Raw genomic sequence first — 20,827 nt, forward strand, 5'->3', positions numbered from 1 at the left:
TTTTTTTTTTTTGGCGTAAAAACAAATATTGCATCAAAATAACTGTAATTGTGATTGTCAAAACATTTGGTAACTAAATAGAATTTTATGAAGTTTAGTGACAACATGTTACAATGTTTACATTGTACAATGACTGGTATAGGATACAGTTTTTATTATTGCTTGACAAAAATTTCAAGATTTCAATTCCATTCTTGTGATTTGATTCCGATTTTGATTCAATATTGACTATTTTGGATACATGTTTATTTTAAATTTTATTAAAAAAAATAATCTCACCAATGCTGTAAACATAGAGGGCCCAATCTGCTGGTATTATTAAAGGTTAAAAATAATATTAAATTAAATATAATGCAGTTTTTGTTATAATAACAATTATTTAATGACATAAGTAAAAATATAATAAATATGTAATATAGTGCTCAGCAAAATCTCCTCTCTTGCTATTTTTTCTATTTAATTAACATGCTATGGTCGTTAAATGGCTTTCCTGAGGTAAATGTAACGTTATGTGACATAATTGTTCTCCTGCTGTTATATTGACCTCTTTCCGTGGTTGAAAAACACTAATTGGTCGATATTATGTATACTTTCGGTAAGTTGTACTGCATCTTTAAATAAAAAAGTAACAGGTGATCGGTTCACGTGCACTTGAACTGAGGCGCTCAGCGATCTGTCACGTCACATTTACAAGCGCCAAAGGTATTTTTGTCTGAATTTCGTAATAAAATTGACGGAATCTAAGAGCTGAGAATTAGTGTAATATTAAAAGTACCTCTTTGCTCCACAATTTTTCTGTGCGTGAGAAAATGGATGTGTGGCGTGAGAGCGTGTGAAAAGTGTCAATTGCGTGAGTCTCACGCTCAATGCGTGAGAGTTGGCAGCCCTGAATACATAATGAAATATAATCGTGTCCTGCAACAGGTGGATTATAGCTACAATTAGCATCAAGCTAATCCCATGACAATTCCTGGGATTAATACTACGCTTTTACTCATAACTCACTTTAAACCATCATTGAGTGTTTGTAATAACTTATGATTGCGATCTGCTAATGGGGATTTTGGTCATATGATGAAGCAGAAATATTATGTTTGTAGCATTTTTGAATAAGCTAATCGCTACAACAGCTTAGCATTTCTCATGAAAGCATCCTTTCTTAGCCCAAATCATATGAAGATCACATACTGTCGTAATTGTGATTAACTTTTTTTATGTTCAGTTTTAATTTAAGTTAAGCTTGTGCTTTTGTCATTTTTTGTTAGTTTTTTTTTTGTGTAAATATTTCGATTTAGCTTTCATTCATTATTATTTTCAGTGAGTTTCGCATAGGCAAACACAACTTACATTTTGTTGATAAAGTTTAAAATAAGCCAGTTGATAGCCACAGTTTTGCCAATGGAATTTGTAAATGTGCTAATGTATTCCTGTCACAACTTTAAGAAAATGAGCAAAGTGAAAGTTATTTGCCTACATTAGACAACATCAAATGCTTCTGACTTGCTAATGAACACCTGTGCCTTATCCTTTCACCCAAAAAATCTCCAGATGCTTCACATTGGCAATGATCCATCACGATTCGTCCCGACTTATCACTGCTGTTGACCTCTGTGCCTCAGCTAACTCATTTGACATGGGTATTAGGCTGAAATGACATGCATCCAATCCTGTGACAAGAGCTGAGTTGTCAGCCTGTGGATGTGGCAACAGTTAGAACCGTGTGCTCAAAAGCCAGTGAAGTGGAAACCTCCACACACTATACTCTTGGGAACTGTGAATCTGCTTTCAGAATCCTTGCATCGGATGGAAATAGACAGGCATTTCAAATGTACACATGTAAATTGCTGACTGGTATCCGTAATTGGGTGGCATAGGCTTTAGAAGGATAGAAATGGCCTTTTGGGATGCCATGACCGGTCATTGACCCCTGTTCACACATACAATGTCTGGGAGTCTTTGAAAACATGTTGTCCACTAGGAACAGCTGTACTTTTGCATTTGCCCCCTGCTTGTCAATGTCGCCACACAGCGAGGAGTTCCTTCTGCTCTGTCCTGTTCTCCTCTGGAGCTCAGGCTGGCCTCATCGATATCTCCTGCTGTAAGCAGAAACCTCTCACTGAGAAACTGGTCTTTTCTGAGTGGACGTTCGTGCCCAGGTGAGTCAGGAGTTTATATGCTGATACTGATGCCTAAAAAAAAGCCAAATCCAAAAACAACAAACATTTTTCACCAACTATGTACATACTATTTTAAATTGAAGATGGATTTTGTTTACCATTACATTACAGTACATTAAAGAATCAGACGATAATACTATGATTCCACGATAATACTATGATTCCATGATATACCATAGTACAGAAATTGTGGTATTAGCTTTGTACATTTAAAAAAGCATGGCATTATCATCATACATATACAAAACTACAGTATTAAAATGTTAAATTATCAAAAAAAACAACAACATGGCATTATCTCGATTCCTATTCAAAAACCATGGTACTACATGGCATGACATTACAAATATCAGATCAACAACAGGTGATGTTGAATTTATGAACATGTGTGCTGTTTGTGGCACTGCTACAGTGAGGTGATGGAGTCAAACATTTCCACTGGCTCAGATGGACAGCATATAAGCCAGACAGGCAGCAGATGGGGGGTTTATACACCTTGAATAATGAATTTCCTGACCAGGAAAAAAAAAGAACACTCTGAACTCCGTCTCCAGGGACGGGTCTAAAATATCCATGAGGTAGAGGTAAACGGGCTGTTGATGTTTCTTAAATGCTTAACACAAATTAGGAGCTTTGGTGTGGAGCAATGAAATTTATATATATTCTATTAGATTAGATGTTGTAATAATCCACAAGAGACGATTGTTCTTATAGTGCCAGGTAAAAAAAGACTCTATGTCACACTCACCACACAGATTAATGACACGACAAATGATGTGTAGTTTGATTTTCTTGTCTACCACACTGTTCTTGGCATTGCTTGTGAAGTTTGGGTGGGTGAGTGTCTGTACTATAAATGGATCACAGCAGCAGATGGAACAGAATTCACTCCAGACCATAGCATGTTTTTGAGAATATTCCTGTATCAGAAGGTTGCTATGTATGAATTATGAGATTTGCCAAGGACAATAGCAATGGTGTGGGTGTGAATTATAACATTTTAATGTATCATTCAATTAACTGATGTATTCTGAGAAATAATTATTCCTACTTTAAACTATACAAGAGCTATTTTTAATAAAATATTTACATGTGTTACTGAGTATTGGCTTTAATATGCTGATTAAAAGTTCCTGAAAGGCAAATATGAATGGCACAAAAAGTCCTGAGACAGGAATACCTCAAGCCAGAGGGAATAAGTTATTGTTCTGTTATTGAAACATATTAGCTGCTGATATAAGGAAGAAAAGCAAAAGGAGAACAGCAAGATGCTCACAAGAAGTCTGAATTATTCCTCTCTCGTTCTAGGAAAATGCTTGTCTATGACTTTATTCTGTGTTCTCTGCCCCCCTCTATTGGTATTACAGTATATATCTGCATGTCAGTTTACCATACTCAAAGCACCCTACTGGAATTTTTAATTCCAACATGTGTTGTGTTAAAGTCCCCCTGTGGTGAAAATCAAGCTTTTAAAGTTGTTTACTGTAGCCTATGTCTATGTCAAGTCAAGTCAAGTCACCTTTATTTATATAGCGCTTTTTACAATACAGATTGTAATAATAATACAACAGTCATCGTCCACCTTAAGTAAGGCAGATCAATAATACTGTTGAATATTAAATGTCCCCAACTAAGCAAGCCAAAAGCCAAGGCAACAGTGGCAAGAGCGAACAGTGTGTGATTATGATTCAGGCAGATCTCAGGCATCAAAACATTCAGAACATTATCAGTTCCATCTGGTTGGAAGTTGGAGTCGTCACGCCGGTATAGAGGCGAGTTTATTGAGGATCAGTGCCGATGGCTGTCATGTCGATGAGGCCTTCACGGGGCAGATGAGGCTGGCACTTCAGGGATGCGTCGTGGATGGGTCCAGACGCAGGCTGACTTCAGTAAACCTCGTAATAAACTGAAAGACTAACATTAGCGTAGATGCCATTCTTCTTATGATGTAACGAGTACATCAGGTGTTACAGGAAGTGTCCCCGGTTCCGGCTGACCTAATCTATGCAGCCTAATAATCATTTAACTGATTTGAATAATAGAAATGTAATGTTCTATATGAATGCCAGGTAAAAGAGATGCATTTTTAGTCTAGATTTAAACTGACAGAGTGTGTCTGCTTCCCGGACAATGTTAGGAAGACTGTTCCAAAGTTTAGGTGCTAAATAGGAGAAGGATCTACCGCCTGCAGTCGATTTTGATATTCTAGGTATCAAATGGACAGAATTTTGAGATCGCAATAGACGTGAAGGACTATAATGCGTTAAGAGCTCGCTCAAGTACTGCGGAGCTAAACCATTTAGTGCTTTGTAAGTAGTCAGCAATATGATATTCATATGATGTTTAAATGGGAGCCAATGCAGTGTTGACAGAACCGGGCTAATATGGTCATATTCCTGGTTCTAGGGAGAACCCGAGCTGCTGCGTTTTGGCCCAACTGGACTTTGTTTATTAAGCATGCAGGGCAACCACCCAGTTGTACCATTACAATAATCTAGCCTTGAGGTCATGAACGCATGAACTAACTGTTCTGCATTTTTCATTGAAAGCATATGTCGTAATTTAGATATGTTTTTAAGATGGAAGAATGCGGTTTTACAGATTCTAGAAACATGGCTTTCAAATGAAAGACTATGTGGTGTTTTTAATGTGCTTTAAGACAAACCAATGCTGAGTATTTTCTCCTTAAAACTGCAGTGAACCAAAGACAATCTCAAAAACGTGGTTTGAAATCGCTGGTGTTTCTGACGTCACAAACTACATTGTAACCAATCAGGTTAACGTGTGATCATCAACGAGTGGATCTCTGAGCTTGTGCGAGTGAGTGGAGGCGGGGCTAATTTGCATTTTCATAGAACCGTGTATACTAAATGAGGCAAGGGTGTAGAGTAACATTCAAGCTATTTTAAAGTGCTCATATATATTTCAAATATTCCCTTTCATGCAGTGTGTAATATATGGCGTTTTATATATATATATATACACTGTATATAGAATCGGAATAGAATCGGGCATTTATATAGCGCTTTCATATGTACTACTGTACACCCAAAGCGCTTTACAATCATGTCAGGGGATCTCTCCTCAACCACCACCACTATATAAAGAAAACACTACACTCTTAGGAAAAAAAGGTTCTGTCAGCTTATTATATAGAATCTTTTAGGGGTTCCTATCATGGGATCATTTTATGGATTTCATTTTCATGAATTAATTTAATTTTAATTATTTTGTTTATTTTAATTAAATTGTATGAACTCAACAGTTTGTAAACATCCTTTATTGCTATAGAAAAACTTGAAATAACCCTTTAAATATGAAAGTTTAAAATAAATAAATATAAAATATTAAATCAAATATTAAATATGAATATATTTTATTAATTAAACAGCATAAATATGAAAGTCAAAAATAAATGTGAAAATATTAAATAAAATATTAAATAATTTTAAATTAAATATTAAATTAACAAAGATTTTATGAATTCAACAGCTCGTAAGCATCCTTTATAATTAGAAAGATTTAAAATAACCCTTTAAATATGAAAGTATTACGCAATCATTTAAAACATTTATTTTTATATAGAAATTTTTTGGCATAAAGGGCTCTTTTTTGAGTCAAGAAAACCAGTAGTTGCTGATCAGAGTTTATTTTTATTTTTTAGTTTCAGCACATATCATCAAACATTTCCATATTTTTCTTATACAAATTCTTGCGTCACCCTTCTTACCAGTTACTCTTTATAGATACAGTAGTTACTAATGGATGACATATATGACATGATATGGACGACACGGGAGACATGGAAGTCAGGAGCTGGATCATATGCTCAGCTGCTTGTTTCTTTGAACTGCAAAAAAGAAATTAAAACATTTCTATACAGATACATTTCTATACATTTTCTAAAGAAACTGCGAGTGGTACTTCAAAAGCACCACAGAACACTAAAATAAATATGTGAACAGTTTATGAAAAGATTTCATCATACTTGTTGGTTTTAACTTACAAAACTGCTTAGCTTCCTTCTTGACCCATGGTAGTGTCCAGTCAAAGCAGAACTCTCCTCGTTCAGTCTTAAAGCTGTTAAAGAGAATGAAAAAGTTTAAAACAGAAATCTAGCATCAGATGCTGTTGATCTCTAATCATGACATGTTTTCTTTAGAGAAGAACTGGGATTCTTACACGACGGCCTTCAGACATGGAGGACTTTGGTTTAGCAGCCTGAAACCGATGATAGGGTCAGTAAACTGTTCTCGAGTTAGTCCGGAGACGACAGTGCAGCATGTGATCAGCTTCTGATTCTCTCCCTTCTCATCACCTTTTCCTTCTGCTGAGACTGAAGAAAGGTACACCTCAATATTCTGCACCGTACCATCAGATATAATAATATACAAACAGATTTAAGCACTTTACCTGTTATAGTCCAGATCACAGATGCAAAAACCACAACAGCCAAACTCCTCATGAGGATCCTTTGTGTCTCTATTGTCTCAGTCGATCTTCAACTTTCACTGCTTGTGTCTGAGAGAATATATTCAAGACTCTCACTAGTTCACCTTAAATAATCAATAAAGCAGAACTTGGGCTACACCCTGTCTTTTGCAAGCACATTTATTTTTGTGGATGATTTCATCATTGTTCTGTTTCATGTGGGTTTCAGTATAGTTTAGTTTGGGAGTAAACTCAGTAAACGCATGATTACTGATTGAGATTAAAATTAGAGAGTAAAATTATTTTATGTATTAAATAGGGAGTATAGGGTGTGATCTCGGTTTTAGGAATACCTGGTTGACATTTATCCACACGGCAGGAAAAATTGGGCTACACATGGACAGAGTGCGTGGACATCAGTGGACTGTGCTGATGAAAAAAATGTTATGCCCACTGTCGCTAAGCCTAATTAAATGTTTCAAATTAATTTATGTGGATTTAGAATGATGTAAGTGTAAATAATTTTACTTTCAAAAACGAAACTTCATTTAAAGGGGACATATCATGCCAAATGCATTTTGTTGTATATTTGGAGTGTTTAGAAGTACAGAAAATATGAAATTATTATCTTCAGGTGCTTCGTTGATATCTTTAGATTCTGTTTTGGTCATATTTTTCAACCTGTTCCGATTTTTATGTTATCTATGACGTTTTTTGAACTATTACGTCACAGTATTTGCAGAGGAACTGCCAAATAAGGACATTGACTTCCGGCCCAACACTTCGAGCAATCCGCCATTTTTATTTCTCACTGCAATTTTGTAGTCCAAGCTAAAGGATGCAGAAGTTACGAGAGGGTAAGTTAAAATGTTCGGTTGTTGGATGTAGTAACCCACACGCTTCATTACACCGTCTAATGTAGATGAACTGCCGCGCGTGACAGGGTGTGGGCGGGGTATGAAGTGTCTCAATTGTATTTAAAGAGACCGCACCAAAACGAGTTGCTCTCAGACATGTTTAACTGAAAGAACGAGCAGAGAGAGAGAGCCGGTCGCGCCATAGACAGTGGGTCGCGCGCGCGCTCACTCTCTCTCTTCAGAGCCAGGCGAAAGTGTAAACAAGACTTCACCGTCTCCAAACTAGACGCTGTCTTGCTCTCTCTCCCTCGCACATATTAATCAAAATAAATCGACACGGTGGTAAAAGGTCGGAAGACCAAAGTTTCATGTGTAAATACAGTACACACCATTGCGATACATCCATATGAAGACGTTGTTCTACAGGTTCGTCGTCTTCATTTTAATCTCGCTCCTGCTCCGACTCCGGCTCGAACATGTAAGGCTGGCTAGACAAGTCTTCCGTTGTTGACATTTTGTTAATAACGTGTGAATAAAAAGTTTCTGTGCTGCTAGATAATCGTATCTCTGCTATCAAACTACAAAAATGGCCGAACGGGGTGGAGTTGAACCGAGTGTGGGCGGGGTATGAAGTGTCTCAATTGTATTTAAAGAGACCGCACCAAAACGAGTTGCTCTCAGACGCACATCAGAAAAGGGGTAGAAAAGGGGCCTGTGGAGCTATAATAATGAGGAATTCAGACCCAAGCATTGCAGTTCCGCTTTATATAGACTACAAATGTATGATTTATATGTAAAAAGGAACAATTTAAAAGCATGATATGTCTCCTTTAAGTCTTTTTTCCCGACTTCCTGAAATATACCAATGAAATGAACATATTCAGCAATGTCTTGCATATAATCTTTTGCATTTTCTGTATTGTTGAGTGTAGATGAGATTACTGAATATGTAGAGCAGCAGGATACAAATAATATCAGTCATCATGATTCAGTGATCATCAGTATCTGTCATCTGTGTCCTTCTGCTACTGTTACTGGTGTTTTTGAGGAACTGGATTGCAGAAAGGTGAATTTCACTTGATTTTAGGCAGCATTAAAATAAGCATTAAAAGCTGACGACTGTAAGACCAGAGGCTTGTCCACACAACAAAGCGTCAGGGGAGAAGACAAGGGGCTGAAGGGAACCAGCAAAGACGGAGCTTCTGCATTTTCTTCAGCTATTAGATCTGCTGTACAGCAGAAACAAACTTTGTTGCATTATTTTCCTGTTATCACTGTAAAGCTGTATCACTGTAAAACTTGTAAAGCCCTGTTTTGACACATGAGTCAGATTTGTTGAACTGTCACTGCAAAACTCTTCACACAAATCCCTTCATTTCTCATTGCCTACACCACGTTGTCATTTAGAAAGCGCTAGCATTCAATATTGTTCACTCAAGTCAGCACAGCTTCAGCTCAGTTAGCACACAATTACCCAAGTGGAAACACTAAGAGTCAAAATTGATCACACACCAATCAGAACCTTCAATAGATACGTAGATAAAAGGGCCAGAGTCAGTTCATTCAGTTTTGGAACAATGGATCCAGAAAGACATAAAGGAAGAGGTTGAGGACACTAGAGTGGAGGAGGACGAGGAAGAGTAGATGGGAGTGGAGGAAGAGGTGAAGGAAGAGGATGAGGAAGGTGAAGGGCAAGGAGACAAGACACTCTAGTTGCCCATGTCTTTGTCCATGGTGTGACTATGAGGGAGGCTGGGCTACGAGTAAGGCCAAATTTGAGTCGCTTCACCGTCGCCTCGATCATAAGAACCTTCTGGGAGAAAAACAGGTACAGTAGATGTACTTCAGACTGCTCTGTAACTTTAGAGTGCAGTACACTGTGCTGTTACAACACATACATGCACTGTCGCTGTTGCACTATACTGTAATAAAAAGAAATGCATCAAATTGTCTCACATACAGATAGAGTTTTCTGAATGCTTCCATTTTGTAAAAAGGATGTGTTACAGTTACAGTAATCAGTACTTCTATTTTTCTAGGACACAGAGACGATGAAATGGAAGAAGCCTGCCAAATATTTCAGTTGATGCGTGTCAGCGGGGAACAGGCATGCAAGAGGATTTTGCCCTCGCTGCCTGGCTAGGGCCAATATAGCCAGTGATGCTGACAAGATTCTCTACCAGACCAAAGACGGGATGCTGGGGCAGAGTATTTTTTTGTTTGTTTGTTTGTTTGTCAAATCAGTCACTTAGATGTACATCAGACTTCTTGTCAGGAGTTACTAGGCTACAGTAGTTACTAATGGATGATGTTAATGGTAGTGTAGAAGTCAGGAGCTAGAACACATGGGTTTCAGTTGGTTTATTTCTTGGAGCTCTGCTGCTGCTGCAAAAAGATACATTTACATTTACAATAGGTACATTTTCTGAAGTAACTGTGAGAGGTGTTTACTGTGGCAACACTCAGTATCACAATGCCATAATCATCAGTTTTTCCCCTTGACTGTGAACAGAACAATGTGCCACTGCCCCAGGTCTCTATGATATTCTGACTCTGAGCTATGGCTGGTTTATGTTGGTATTGTGGAAGATTTTTCCTACCTGGAATCTAATTACCTGGGGCGTCTCCAATCGATACCCAACGTCTACAGTCGACACTTAATAAATATATCTGGGGCGTCTACAGTCGACACTTCTTTATCAATAATCAGTCAATAATCTTTATACTCTAGCTCTGCGTCTACAGTTGACAACTGGCTTTGAGTTCCTAACCCTAACTTGTTCCCCTAACTAACTTGCTGCGCAGCAATAATAACCGACAGACTTCAGCAAATGTCCCTTTATAGCTTTAATCACGGCCGGGAGAGTTCTCGAGCAATTCTCAGAGAATCTCACCCACCAAAGGAATACAACAGTTTTTATAGAATAGGAACATGGCAAAAATGACATGATACATTCCATAATTTCCCTACAATTTGATTGGTTCTTCATAGGCAAACCCTTCTAGGTAGAAGCAAACTCTGTTAGTTATGATTAATTAAAAAATCTGTCACACTATATGGTTGCTAGGGTGCTCTAAATGGTTAGGCTGTGAGTAGATAGTTGTGAGTGTTATATTAAATAGCTGCTCGCTAGCCTGAATTAAAAGAGCTACCCTGACCCAGCCCATGTTCTGGACCAGATTTGACCCAGGGATGATTTATGTGCCACAATTTGATCCATATGTATATGATTATTACTTCAAAAGCACCACTTAAAATGGTGTAGAATACTATACTAAATATGTGAACACTTTATAAGAATTTTATGTTGTTACAAATTCTGCTATATTTAATAAACAAAGTTCGGGAGGAGCATGCTCAAATAATCAATGAACTCGTCTTCAACAATCATCATGTCTATCCCATCAGCATGAGAGGAAGCATACAGATATTCACTCAGTCGACTCACCTACATTCCTTGACAGTTTTTCAGCATCCCTCCACCATCCCGACACCCACTGCTTGTTCCTTCCACAGCCAGGAATACAGGGGGAGTACTCTGGGTTTGGGCCGGATACCGAGCCCGGAGCCCTCTCCTCGGACAGCACGCCAAATATGCATACCATTTATTCTGTCTGACTTATTTGTAAGTGTGAACTCATGAAACACACTCTTTGAGTTACTTTACTTAAACTGGATTTTTCTTCTCCCATGGTTGTCTCCAATCACTACGGGCTGCTCCCTGTCCATTGCAAGCACATTTAGTTTTGTGGAGGATTTCATCATTGTTCTCTCATCACCTTCTGGATCAGTCACACTTTATTAGGTGACCTTAACTAACATTACAATGAGAACATTTGTTTTAAGCACCGAAACACGGCGGTATGATCTTCTTTCAATTTAGTACTTTTAACAATCAGTTCATTCAACAGCAAACAATGTAAGATACATGTTTCAAATCACTCTTGTTGCTGATATAATTACAGTAATACAGTTGCCACATTAGTAAATACACTTACATTACCTAACTTATGTAACTGAATCCATAATGTTTGTAACAGTACCTATCTAGTGTGTTATAAAAAGGTGTGATGAAGTTATGAAACCCATGAGGTTTTGTGATAAAACTGACTGAAATATGACTGAACTGTAGTTTTGTGATTTACAGATATCAACTGTAGTTGAGCTTTACAGATGAAGGGTGAAGTTCAGTATTATGGCAGTCTCTACAATGGTAATCTGTTTAAAGCATCACATGGCATATATTCTGTAATGCAAAAGGCTGTATTTGATGCCATCTGTCTCCCTTCTACTGATGTACTTACTGTACTATACAGTCATTGACTGTTTCCTCTCCCTTTATACTCTATCCTGCTATATGTTCACAAATATCTCTCTAGAGGTGTACCAACTGATTCTTTGCTTAACCATTAAGTTCAGTTGGATTAAATAGTAGACAAATGTATTAAACTGAACAAGAAGAGAGACAAATCAAAAGTTTGATAGTAAGAGCTTTATGAAAGGCAGTTACTGTGAATGAAACATTTATGTAGATGAAACACTTATTTTGAGTTGTGAAAAGGATACTTTGTGATTTTGTGTATTGTACTAACACAATTGAAAACATGCTGAAATGTTTGAAAAAAGTGCACTTTTGATGATCTTTTGTGATATTGGCACAAAGAGTTTAAACTAATAGTTTTGAAAATGTACACTTTTCAAAATGTACAAAAAAACAAACAAACTGTAAATACCTACAATAGTATAAACCAGGGGTTTTCAAAGTGGGGGCCGGGCCGCCAGGGGGCGCCAGGGGGGCCGCAGCAAGTTGGGGAAAAAAGCGGAATAAAAAGTTAAAAAACGTTAAAAAAATAAATATTTGTTAATATGAGTATTGTTATGAAATAACATTATAATAATTTGTTGCATAGCCTATCTGAACATTATACTTTTAATGCTAATCTTTTAGAGATGAACTGATTGATCGGCTAGTGACCAGAATTGGCCGATTTTCACGTGATTTTCAGTCTGACATATGCACTGTCAAATGCACTCTGGCGCCGCATTAATAACATCGCGGGACATCAGCATCACACATGCACACAGAACGCACATGTAGGAAACCTTGTGAATTACGGTCGTTTCAGACCACGAGCGGCGCGTGAGCAGCACGAATTTTTTCCGGCGTGCATGTTCAGTGAGTGCATTCACACCGCGAGCAGGAGCAGCGCGTGAGCGTCAAGCAGGAGCGTCGCGTGAGCAGCAGTGAAGCGGAGGGTTTCGGCGCCGAGCAGGGACGTGCACAGACATTTGGAGGGGCAGGGGCTCAAGTGAAATAAAGGGCACTTCTCATAATTACGTATTTTTTTATAATATAATATAATATAATATTTTTTTAATATATAATAATATATATAGGCTATTAATGCAACTTTGACTTCCTTTTTAAAAAATTAATTTAAAAAGTTAATTAATTTTATCTTCCTCAAACTCACGCAATTGTTTCATTTTCAAAAGATGTCTACAAAATAATCAGTTCACACAGAAACCATGGTCTCCTTAGTATTCACTAGGTTTATAGAGCAGCAAAGGAAACCATTCCACAATGTGCATGTTTTGAAAACATTTTCTATGCTACTAGTTTCAAGTATATATTTAGAATAACCTAAATAACTGCATCAAGCAGAGGGGCGTGTTTTACTAATAATTTGTTTATTTTTGCACATCATTTTAATTATTTTGGTGTTATCAGAATACATAACACTTTAAAATCAACACAAATATTCACTCTAAACTGAAGAGGGCTGTTGCTGCTAACTTTACTGAAAAAATCACTGCAAAAATGATTGACAAAATACAAAAATACAAATTGAAAATTTGCATCTAATTGACAGGGCAATGCAGGTAAATAGGATAAACAAAATAACTAAAGGATATCTGGTGGTGATATGCTTATTTTATTACTAACTTATTTTATTACATGGCTTGGTTGAATTCCAATGTAGAATGCGGTTATTTCTTGATAACAGACCGCTGTGCGGAGTATAACAGACCGTTGCCATGAAAAACAGAGCGTTGCTATGGACTCACAGGATTCTAACCGTAGAGACGGAGCGTACTATTTTCTTTAGCGGAAGCAATACAATCGGGTTTAAATCAATAAACTCCCTTTTAAATCAATATTTTGTGTCAAAGTAATTATTTATTTGGTAGGTAGCCATGTAATAAGCGGGAATATGTGAGTGTGTGTGTGTGTGTGCCGATGTGCGCCGCTGCGCAGAGACGCTGGGGGGGAGAGAGAGATAGAGAGAGAGGGAGCGCTTCAGAACTCCTGACCTGATATTTAGATATACTATTCTTCAATAAATATATTTGTTTGATAGGGAAGCAAACAGGAATATATATTATTTTTCAAAAATACAAAAAAAGCACCCCAGAAAAAAAGGGCACTTTCTCTCCAGGAATAAAAAGGGCAGGTGCTCAAGCCCCCTTTGATGTCTATGTGTGCACGTGCCTGGCCGAGTCTATTTTTGCTGCGCTGCTTACTCTCAATTAAAGTGAAAGCAAACTTTGATGGACAAAATAAATATGATTTCACACAAAAAGTACCTAAAATGCACATAATATGCATGTATAGTGTGTTTTAACAAGCACTGGAGTAGGCTATGTCAGAAAAGAAAATGAAGACAAAAATATTGGTAAAGAAAATTTACCAATTTAAACTTGTTTTTGGTGTTTTATATATATATAGCCTATATATATATATATATATATATATATATATATATATATATATACATACATACAGTACCAGTCAAAAGTTTGGAAACATTACTATTTTTAATGTTTTTGAAAGAAGTCTCTTATGCTCATCAAGCCTGCAGTTAAAAAAAAAACAAAAAAACAGTAATATTATGAAATATTATTACAATTTAAAATAATGGTTCTCTTTTTTAATATATTTTAAAATGTCATTTATTTTTGTGATGCAAAGCTGAATTTTCATCAGCAAGTACTCCAGTCTTTGGTGTCTTATGATCCTTCAGAAATCATTCTAATATGATGATTTGATACTCAGTTATTATCAATGATGGAAACAGTTGTGCTGTTTAATATATTTTTTTGGAATACTTTTTTCAGGATTCATTGATGAGTAAAACTTTAACAGCATTTATTCATAAAAACAGCATTTATTCAAAATAAAAACATTTCTAACAATATAAATCGTTCCCATCACCTTTTATCAATTTAACACATCCTTGTTGAATTAAAGTACTAATTTCTTTAAAAAAAAAAAAGTTATTGTTCCCAAACTTTTGAACGGTATATATTGTTACAAAAGATTTCTATTCTAAATAAATACAGTTCTTTTTAACTTTTTATTCATCAAATAATCCTGAAAAAAGTATTTCAGGTTATAAAAAAAATATTAAGCAGCACAACTGTTTCCAACATTGATCATAAATCAGCATATTAGAATGATTTCTGAAGGATCATAAGACACCAAAGACTGGAGTACTTGCTGATGAAAATTTTAACTGCAGGTTTGATGAGCATAAGAGACTTCTTTCAAAAACATTAAAAATAGTAATGTTTCCAAACTTTTTATATATATATATAACATTTATTTTCTATATATATATATAGAAAATGAAATCAGAATCGGCTAAAATCTGTATCGACAGGTCAAACTAAATGAAAAATCGGAATCTGCCTTGAAAATTGTAATCGGTGCATCTCTATAATCTTTCTGATTGGCTGGTATCAAACACCATCACATAATCTGATGTTCACCTAGATGTTTTATTTATTTATTTCTACATGTGCCGTAAGGGGGGCCTTGGCCAGAACCTAGTGGTATTTGGGGGGCCTTGGCATGGAAAAGTTTGGGAACCCCTGGTATAAACTATTGTTACTGGAAAATTCCCACATTTATTGCCAATAAGCTTGATGTATTAGAACTAAGGGAAGGGTTAAGATTAGGGGTTAGAGTTTAGCTTTGGGGTAAGTGTGCTATAGCATGCAAGTACAGTATAGGTATTGTATCAAATGGTTAAGTATACTAAAGTGTGACCAAATTATCTGTTAAATGGTGAGTGGGGGGTGATCTCTGTTTTAGAAATACCTGGTTATCATGCAATATCACGCAACGACATCACAACATAATTTAGTAACTTTTAGCAACAAATCGACCATGGTCTGTCTGAATACTCAATTCTGATTGGCTGGAAGTTCCAGTCAGTTTAATCATTTGTTTTCACATTGGGAGGTTCTTTGCCTCCACAGCTAACCATGAACTAGCTCTTACTTAAAGCATCCACACATAAAAATTAATCACAAAAAACACAGATGTAAATTCATGGCTACAAATCACAAAAAGAAAACAAGAACATGATCCTGATACAAATTATATGTGAGTATATGAAATTATCAAGAAATGCAAGTGTTCTTATTTTACTCTTTGTATGATAAATTGCTTGTGATATTTCTTGTTTGTAAGTTGCTTTTGTCAAAAAACATTTGCTACATGAATAAATGTCAATAATCAGATCCAGATTGTCAAGTGATTGCTGTCAAGTTTGTATTGTTTATTGTTTCATCTCTAGATTTCACTGTTATCTCATTGATTCTCACTGAAGGATCATCAGTGAAAGTTCATCCAGGAGGAAACACAACACTTCCCTGTAACATTAAAGATGATACAGAGATTACCTGGATCATTACAAACGGAAACCAAACATTTGTAAGAATTTTAAAACTAGAATATCTGTATGGAGGTAACTCTAAACCAGAACCCTCCAATATTCACCCAAGTTACACTGGACGGATAAAAGTTCTCAGTTCTCCTACAAACACTCACTCTCTGCTTCTGATGAACATCACAGACACTGATCTGATGCTCTACTGCTGCACTGAATATATGCTTGAGCAAATTCACTGCACTAAACTTGACTATGAAGGTAAGAGTTTCTCCAGATTATTTCATTGAACACTAGTGTATTTTTAATTTAACTGATAGTTAAAACAAAGATGTGAACTTCATTTATTTTGCAACATCTTATGTATCAAACCTCAAACTGAATAAGAAATCTGTATTTTTTTGTGTCGTGTGTAGATGTGAGCACTGGAGATATTTTAAATCATGATTCAGTGATCCTCAGTATCAGCCCGTGGCTGCCTGTCGTCTGTGTGCTTCTGCTACTGTTACTGGTGTCAAGTGTCTGTGTGTGTTGGAGACGAACACGACTACAGAAAGGTGAATATTACTTAAACATGATTTTATTTCCATGATAACATCAGACATCTTTAATAATTAATCTGATTACATTCAGTTACTCTCTCTAAAAAGTACTGCATTCTCTTTTAATTCTTTCTAATAAATAATATAAAATTGCATAAATTATTCTTGAAATTATTCTTCTCCTCATTTAAAGGGAGGTTATGTTACATTTTAACATTAGATGTTAAATCCACTATCGTTTTATATAGAATAGTCTATACAGTATTTGATGCAATTACATCAGTAGTAACTGTAATAAAATTTCTGAAAAACTAAGAGTAATATCTTAGAGTAATGCATAACACCCAACACTGATTACATTACTATGTTTTTGTATAATTGTTTTCTCTAAAGGTTGTGCAAGAACTAATGACCTGCACCAGGACTGGATTCACAATAGTGTTCAGGTCAGAATCTCTCATACATTAGTCTGCTGTAATATAAGTTTGCAGGTTTCCTAGTGGTCAGTATTTGAGAGGCAAGAATTAGATATTGTATAAATACATATATATTTTATTTATACAGCTGTACATACAGTACATAATGCACAAATCTGTACATAAGTCTTCTGTTCCAGATGTATACCACATTATTTATTTATTTTCACATTATATATATATATATATATATATATATATATATATATATATGTATATATATATTTATTATTTAAATGTTCTTTCTGTAAGAGCTCCTGAAAAAAACACATTCCTCATGTGTTTGCGCACACTTGGTGAATAAAGCTCATTCTGACTCTGATTTTGATTCAGTTTTCTTTAAGCTGATCACATTCTCGTTCTTTTTGCTTTCCAGGGTGAAATAAAGTTCGGTCACTTTATGATGAGTCGTGAGGAATGGACACTGACTGAAGTTATTTATACACCACTGAATAATATTTGTTAAATCATAATTTCAAAATTCTTTATACACTTAACATGTCTTGTGCTCACACACATTAACAAGTTATTAAATTTGCACTGAATATGTTAAAACAAATGATCTTGTTGTGATTATGTGGCATCATAAAGCACCAATTTCTGAACTTTAAACAACATTGGCTTGATGGATACATTTATTATCAATGTGTTTTCTATTTGTAATTTTTGATGAGATTTACAAACAGTTAAAAAAAGCAAAAAGCAACCGTCAACCACATCTTGTTTTTCATAGTTGTCAGTCACACTGGACATTTATAACCACACATAGCGCTTTACCACAGTGAACCACTAATGTGAAATGTGCTGTTGTATCTGAGCTACAGACCACAGCAGGTCCAGAAAGCGTGCGAGAACAACAGATGGAAATTCTCACCACAAGACTGCAAATGAGTTTATATCTTCTTATTTTAATGCATGATGTTTGTTTGAAAGGGCAATAGAGTGGATTGGTTCAGTTAATCAACATTTAATTAGTTAATAATTTCTAAATAGAAGTTCTAGCCTGGGCGGTTTTCAGTTTGGCCGATTGGAAATGGAGCGTTCTTTGATCGCATTCTGTATATACTGTAACTGAAACAGTTTAAATAAGATTATTTTCAGCCTACTAAGAGAAACAATGTGAAGTTGATCTTTTAGTCACTGGCTTGATTTACTGATGCATAAACAGTAGGCTATTGAACGATTTTGAGAGAAAGATAATCTGTCTGAACTTGAATAATTACACTAATAATGCCCAGAATGGTACCAAACTTATACAGTAGTACAAATAGGTTCTGTACTCATAAAACGAGGCATTGGAAAGTTTGTAAGTACATCAGGAGTTTATTTAAATAACACTTGCCTGACGGCTCATGCTACTGCTAACCCGGACGGCGACGTCACTTCCGTGATTTTGGAAAAGCACGTAAAAGTCCGGGCAGAAAGCGATGCATAAGTATGTAGTGTAACGACGCCCAGTTCCAGGAATGCACTAATATTTTGTTGGTAGTACCAGTTTGTCATTGAGTACAGAGTTTTATGAGTTTTCTGGGCAGTGTTTAGCTCGGGGTCATGGTGCAAAGGACCCTAGGTTGATTTTACTCCGAACCATCCCTCTAAGGCAGGAGAGTGAAATGAATACAAAACATCCATGCAATGCAAATTGGTTTATTGTTATCTGTTATAGTATTGTATTTTGTTCAACAGGGTTCATCTGTTAAAAAGTAACAAGCTGAATCCTCTGTAGGATTGACTTTAAGATTGAAAAATTTTACTTATAAGTAGACTTATAAGTTGGCACCCCAGAAAACCCAGTCAATCCACGACAGGTGATGGCCTGGAAATCGGGCGTTTGTTTTGAGCTCTCCTGTGAAACAAAACATAACAATATCAATAAAAGAATTCTATACTAAATATGCAACACTTCATAAGATTATGTTGTTACAAATTCAGGTATGTTTCACAACACTTGTTGGGTTTAACTTACAAAAACTTTACAACTTCCTCCCTCACCCATGGTAGTGTCCAGTCAAAGCAGAACTCTCCTCGTTCAGTCTTAAAGCTGTTAAAGAGAATGAAAAAGTTAAAACAGAAATCTAGCCTCAGATGCAGTTGATCTCTAATCATGACATGTTTTCTTTAGAGAAGAACTGGGATTCTTACACGACGGCCTTCAGACATGAAGGACTTTGATGTAGCAGCCTGAAACTGATGATAGGATCAGTCAACTTTGCTCTGGAAAGGGCAGTACAGCATGGGCTCACCATCTGATTCTCTCCATTCTCATCACCTTTTCCTCCTGCTGAGACTGAAGAACAAGGCACACCTCAATATTCTGCACCGTACCATCAGATATAATAATATACAAAAAGATTTATGCACTTTACCTGTTATAGTCCAGATCACAGATGCAAAAACCACAACAGCCAAACTCCTCATGAGGATCCTTTGTGTCTCCATTGTCACAGTCGATCTTCAACTTTCACTGCTTGTGTCTGAGAGAATATATGCAAGACTCTCACTAGTTTATCTTAAATAGTCAATAAAGCGGAACTTGGGCTACACCCTGTCTTTTGCAAGCACATTTATTTTTGTGGATGATTTCATCATTGTTCTGTTTCATGTGGGTTTCAGTATAGTTTAGTTTGGGAGTAAACTCAGTAAATGCATGATTACTGGTTGAATTTAAACAAAATTGTCTGATGTATTAAATAGGGAGTATAGGGTGTGATCTCTGTTTTAGGAATACCTGGTAGACATTTATCCACACGGCAGGAAAAAATGGGCTACACATGGACAGAGTGTGTGGACATCAGTGGACTGTGCTGATGGAAAAATTGTCATGCCCACTCACTGTCAGTGAGATGGCGAAGTATGGTTTGGGTTATGGTTTGGGGTTATGGTTTTGGCTTTAATTAATTAAGCCTGATTAAATGTTTCAAATTAATTCATATGGATTTGGAATGATGTGAGGGTAAATAATTTTACTTCAAAAACGTAACTTCATTTAAGGCTTTTTTTCCGACTTAAATATACTAATGAAATGAACATATTCAGCAATGTCATGCATATAATCTTTTGCATTTTCTGTATTGCTGAGTGTAGATGAGATTACTGAATATGTAGAGCAGCAGGATACAAATAATATCAGTCATCATGATTCAGTGATTATCAGTATCTGTCATCTGTGTGCTTCTGCTACTGTTGGTGTCTTTGAGGAACTGGATTGCTGAAAGGTGAATTTCAATTGATTTTAGGCAGCATTAAAATAAGCATTAAAAGCTGACGACTGTAAGACCAGAGGCTTGTCCACACAACAAAGCATCAGGGGAGAAGACAAGGGGCTGAAGGGAACCAGTGAAGATGGAGCTTCTGCATTTTCTTCAGCTATTTTCTTCTAGATCTGCTGTACAGCAGAAACAAACTTTGTTGCATTATTTTCCTGTTATTACTGTAAATAATAACTGCTTTGAAACAATCTGTATTGTAAAATGCGTTATATAAATAAAGGTGACTTGACTTGACTGAAGGACTGGCTGAATCTTGATAAAGGAGGTGGGAGAGGGAGGTTTGGAAGAGACAATTAAGACTCTAAACAGGGTGATGAAACCGGACTTATGCTGGGCAGGACCAGCAGTAATGAAGGCACAGACGATTCAAGGATGGGCAGGACCAGTGGTGATGAT

The 20,827-nt window shown here is 36.3% G+C and overlaps 3 protein-coding genes across 4 annotated transcripts; 1 reads left to right on the top strand and 2 right to left on the bottom strand.

Moving 5' to 3' along the window:
* Nucleotides 1-5,818: 5,818 nt before the first annotated feature.
* On the bottom strand, nucleotides 5,819-8,242 carry LOC311075828 (uncharacterized protein). Its single transcript, XM_084103445.1, has 5 exons — nucleotides 7,855-8,242; nucleotides 6,591-6,698; nucleotides 6,360-6,513; nucleotides 6,184-6,257; nucleotides 5,819-6,027 (listed from the first exon to the last, which is right to left on the bottom strand). The coding sequence occupies exons 2-5, from the start codon at nucleotides 6,640-6,642 to the stop codon at nucleotides 5,999-6,001; spliced, it is 309 nt and encodes a 102-aa protein (XP_083959571.1). The 5' UTR covers nucleotides 6,643-6,698; nucleotides 7,855-8,242; the 3' UTR covers nucleotides 5,819-5,998.
* A 7,388-nt stretch (nucleotides 8,243-15,630) lies between these two features.
* Nucleotides 15,631-19,008, top strand: LOC311075412 (uncharacterized protein). The gene is made up of 4 exons (XM_084102821.1): nucleotides 15,631-15,858; nucleotides 16,052-16,405; nucleotides 16,561-16,701; nucleotides 17,080-19,008. The coding sequence occupies exons 1-4, from the start codon at nucleotides 15,837-15,839 to the stop codon at nucleotides 17,184-17,186; spliced, it is 624 nt and encodes a 207-aa protein (XP_083958947.1). The 5' UTR covers nucleotides 15,631-15,836; the 3' UTR covers nucleotides 17,187-19,008.
* Nucleotides 18,794-19,686, bottom strand: LOC311075416 (uncharacterized protein). 2 transcript variants are annotated; one of them, XM_084102832.1, is made up of 4 exons: nucleotides 19,529-19,686; nucleotides 19,305-19,449; nucleotides 19,155-19,203; nucleotides 18,794-19,008 (listed from the first exon to the last, which is right to left on the bottom strand). In XM_084102832.1, the coding sequence occupies exons 1-4, from the start codon at nucleotides 19,599-19,601 to the stop codon at nucleotides 18,913-18,915; spliced, it is 363 nt and encodes a 120-aa protein (XP_083958958.1). In that variant the 5' UTR covers nucleotides 19,602-19,686; the 3' UTR covers nucleotides 18,794-18,912. The 2 variants fall into 2 exon arrangements, with proteins under 2 accessions (XP_083958958.1, XP_083958959.1); XM_084102833.1 differs by having other exon boundaries at nucleotides 19,129-19,203.
* Between the last annotated feature and the right edge of the window lie 1,141 nt (nucleotides 19,687-20,827).

The sequence above is a fragment of the Abramis brama genome (assembly GCF_963993115.1).
Source record: "Abramis brama genome assembly, chromosome: 24".
NCBI lineage: Eukaryota > Metazoa > Chordata > Actinopteri > Cypriniformes > Leuciscidae > Abramis > Abramis brama.

What these genes read in the sequence shown, in the direction of transcription:
- LOC311075828 (XM_084103445.1), bottom strand. Translation starts at nt 6,642, where the DNA reads ATGAGGAGTTTGGCTGTTGTGGTTTTTGCATCTGTGATCTGGACTATA. An exon ending in TGTGATCTGGACTATAACAG is followed by an intron (nt 6,514 to 6,590) that starts GTAAAGTGCTTA and finishes ACCTTTCTTCAG; the next exon opens with TCTCAGCAGAAGGAAAAGGT. An exon ending in CCATGTCTGAAGGCCGTCGT is followed by an intron (nt 6,258 to 6,359) that starts GTAAGAATCCCA and finishes TCTCTTTAACAG; the next exon opens with CTTTAAGACTGAACGAGGAG.
- LOC311075412 (XM_084102821.1), top strand. Translation starts at nt 15,837, where the DNA reads ATGATCCTGATACAAATTATAT. An exon ending in GATCCTGATACAAATTATAT is followed by an intron (nt 15,859 to 16,051) that starts GTGAGTATATGA and finishes TTTCATCTCTAG; the next exon opens with ATTTCACTGTTATCTCATTG. An exon ending in ACGAACACGACTACAGAAAG is followed by an intron (nt 16,702 to 17,079) that starts GTGAATATTACT and finishes TTTTCTCTAAAG; the next exon opens with GTTGTGCAAGAACTAATGAC.
- LOC311075416 (XM_084102832.1), bottom strand. Translation starts at nt 19,601, where the DNA reads ATGGAGACACAAAGGATCCTCATGAGGAGTTTGGCTGTTGTGGTTTTT. An exon ending in TCATGTCTGAAGGCCGTCGT is followed by an intron (nt 19,204 to 19,304) that starts GTAAGAATCCCA and finishes TCTCTTTAACAG; the next exon opens with CTTTAAGACTGAACGAGGAG. An exon ending in TTGACTGGACACTACCATGG is followed by an intron (nt 19,009 to 19,154) that starts GTGAGGGAGGAA and finishes TTTGTTTCACAG; the next exon opens with GAGAGCTCAAAACAAACGCC.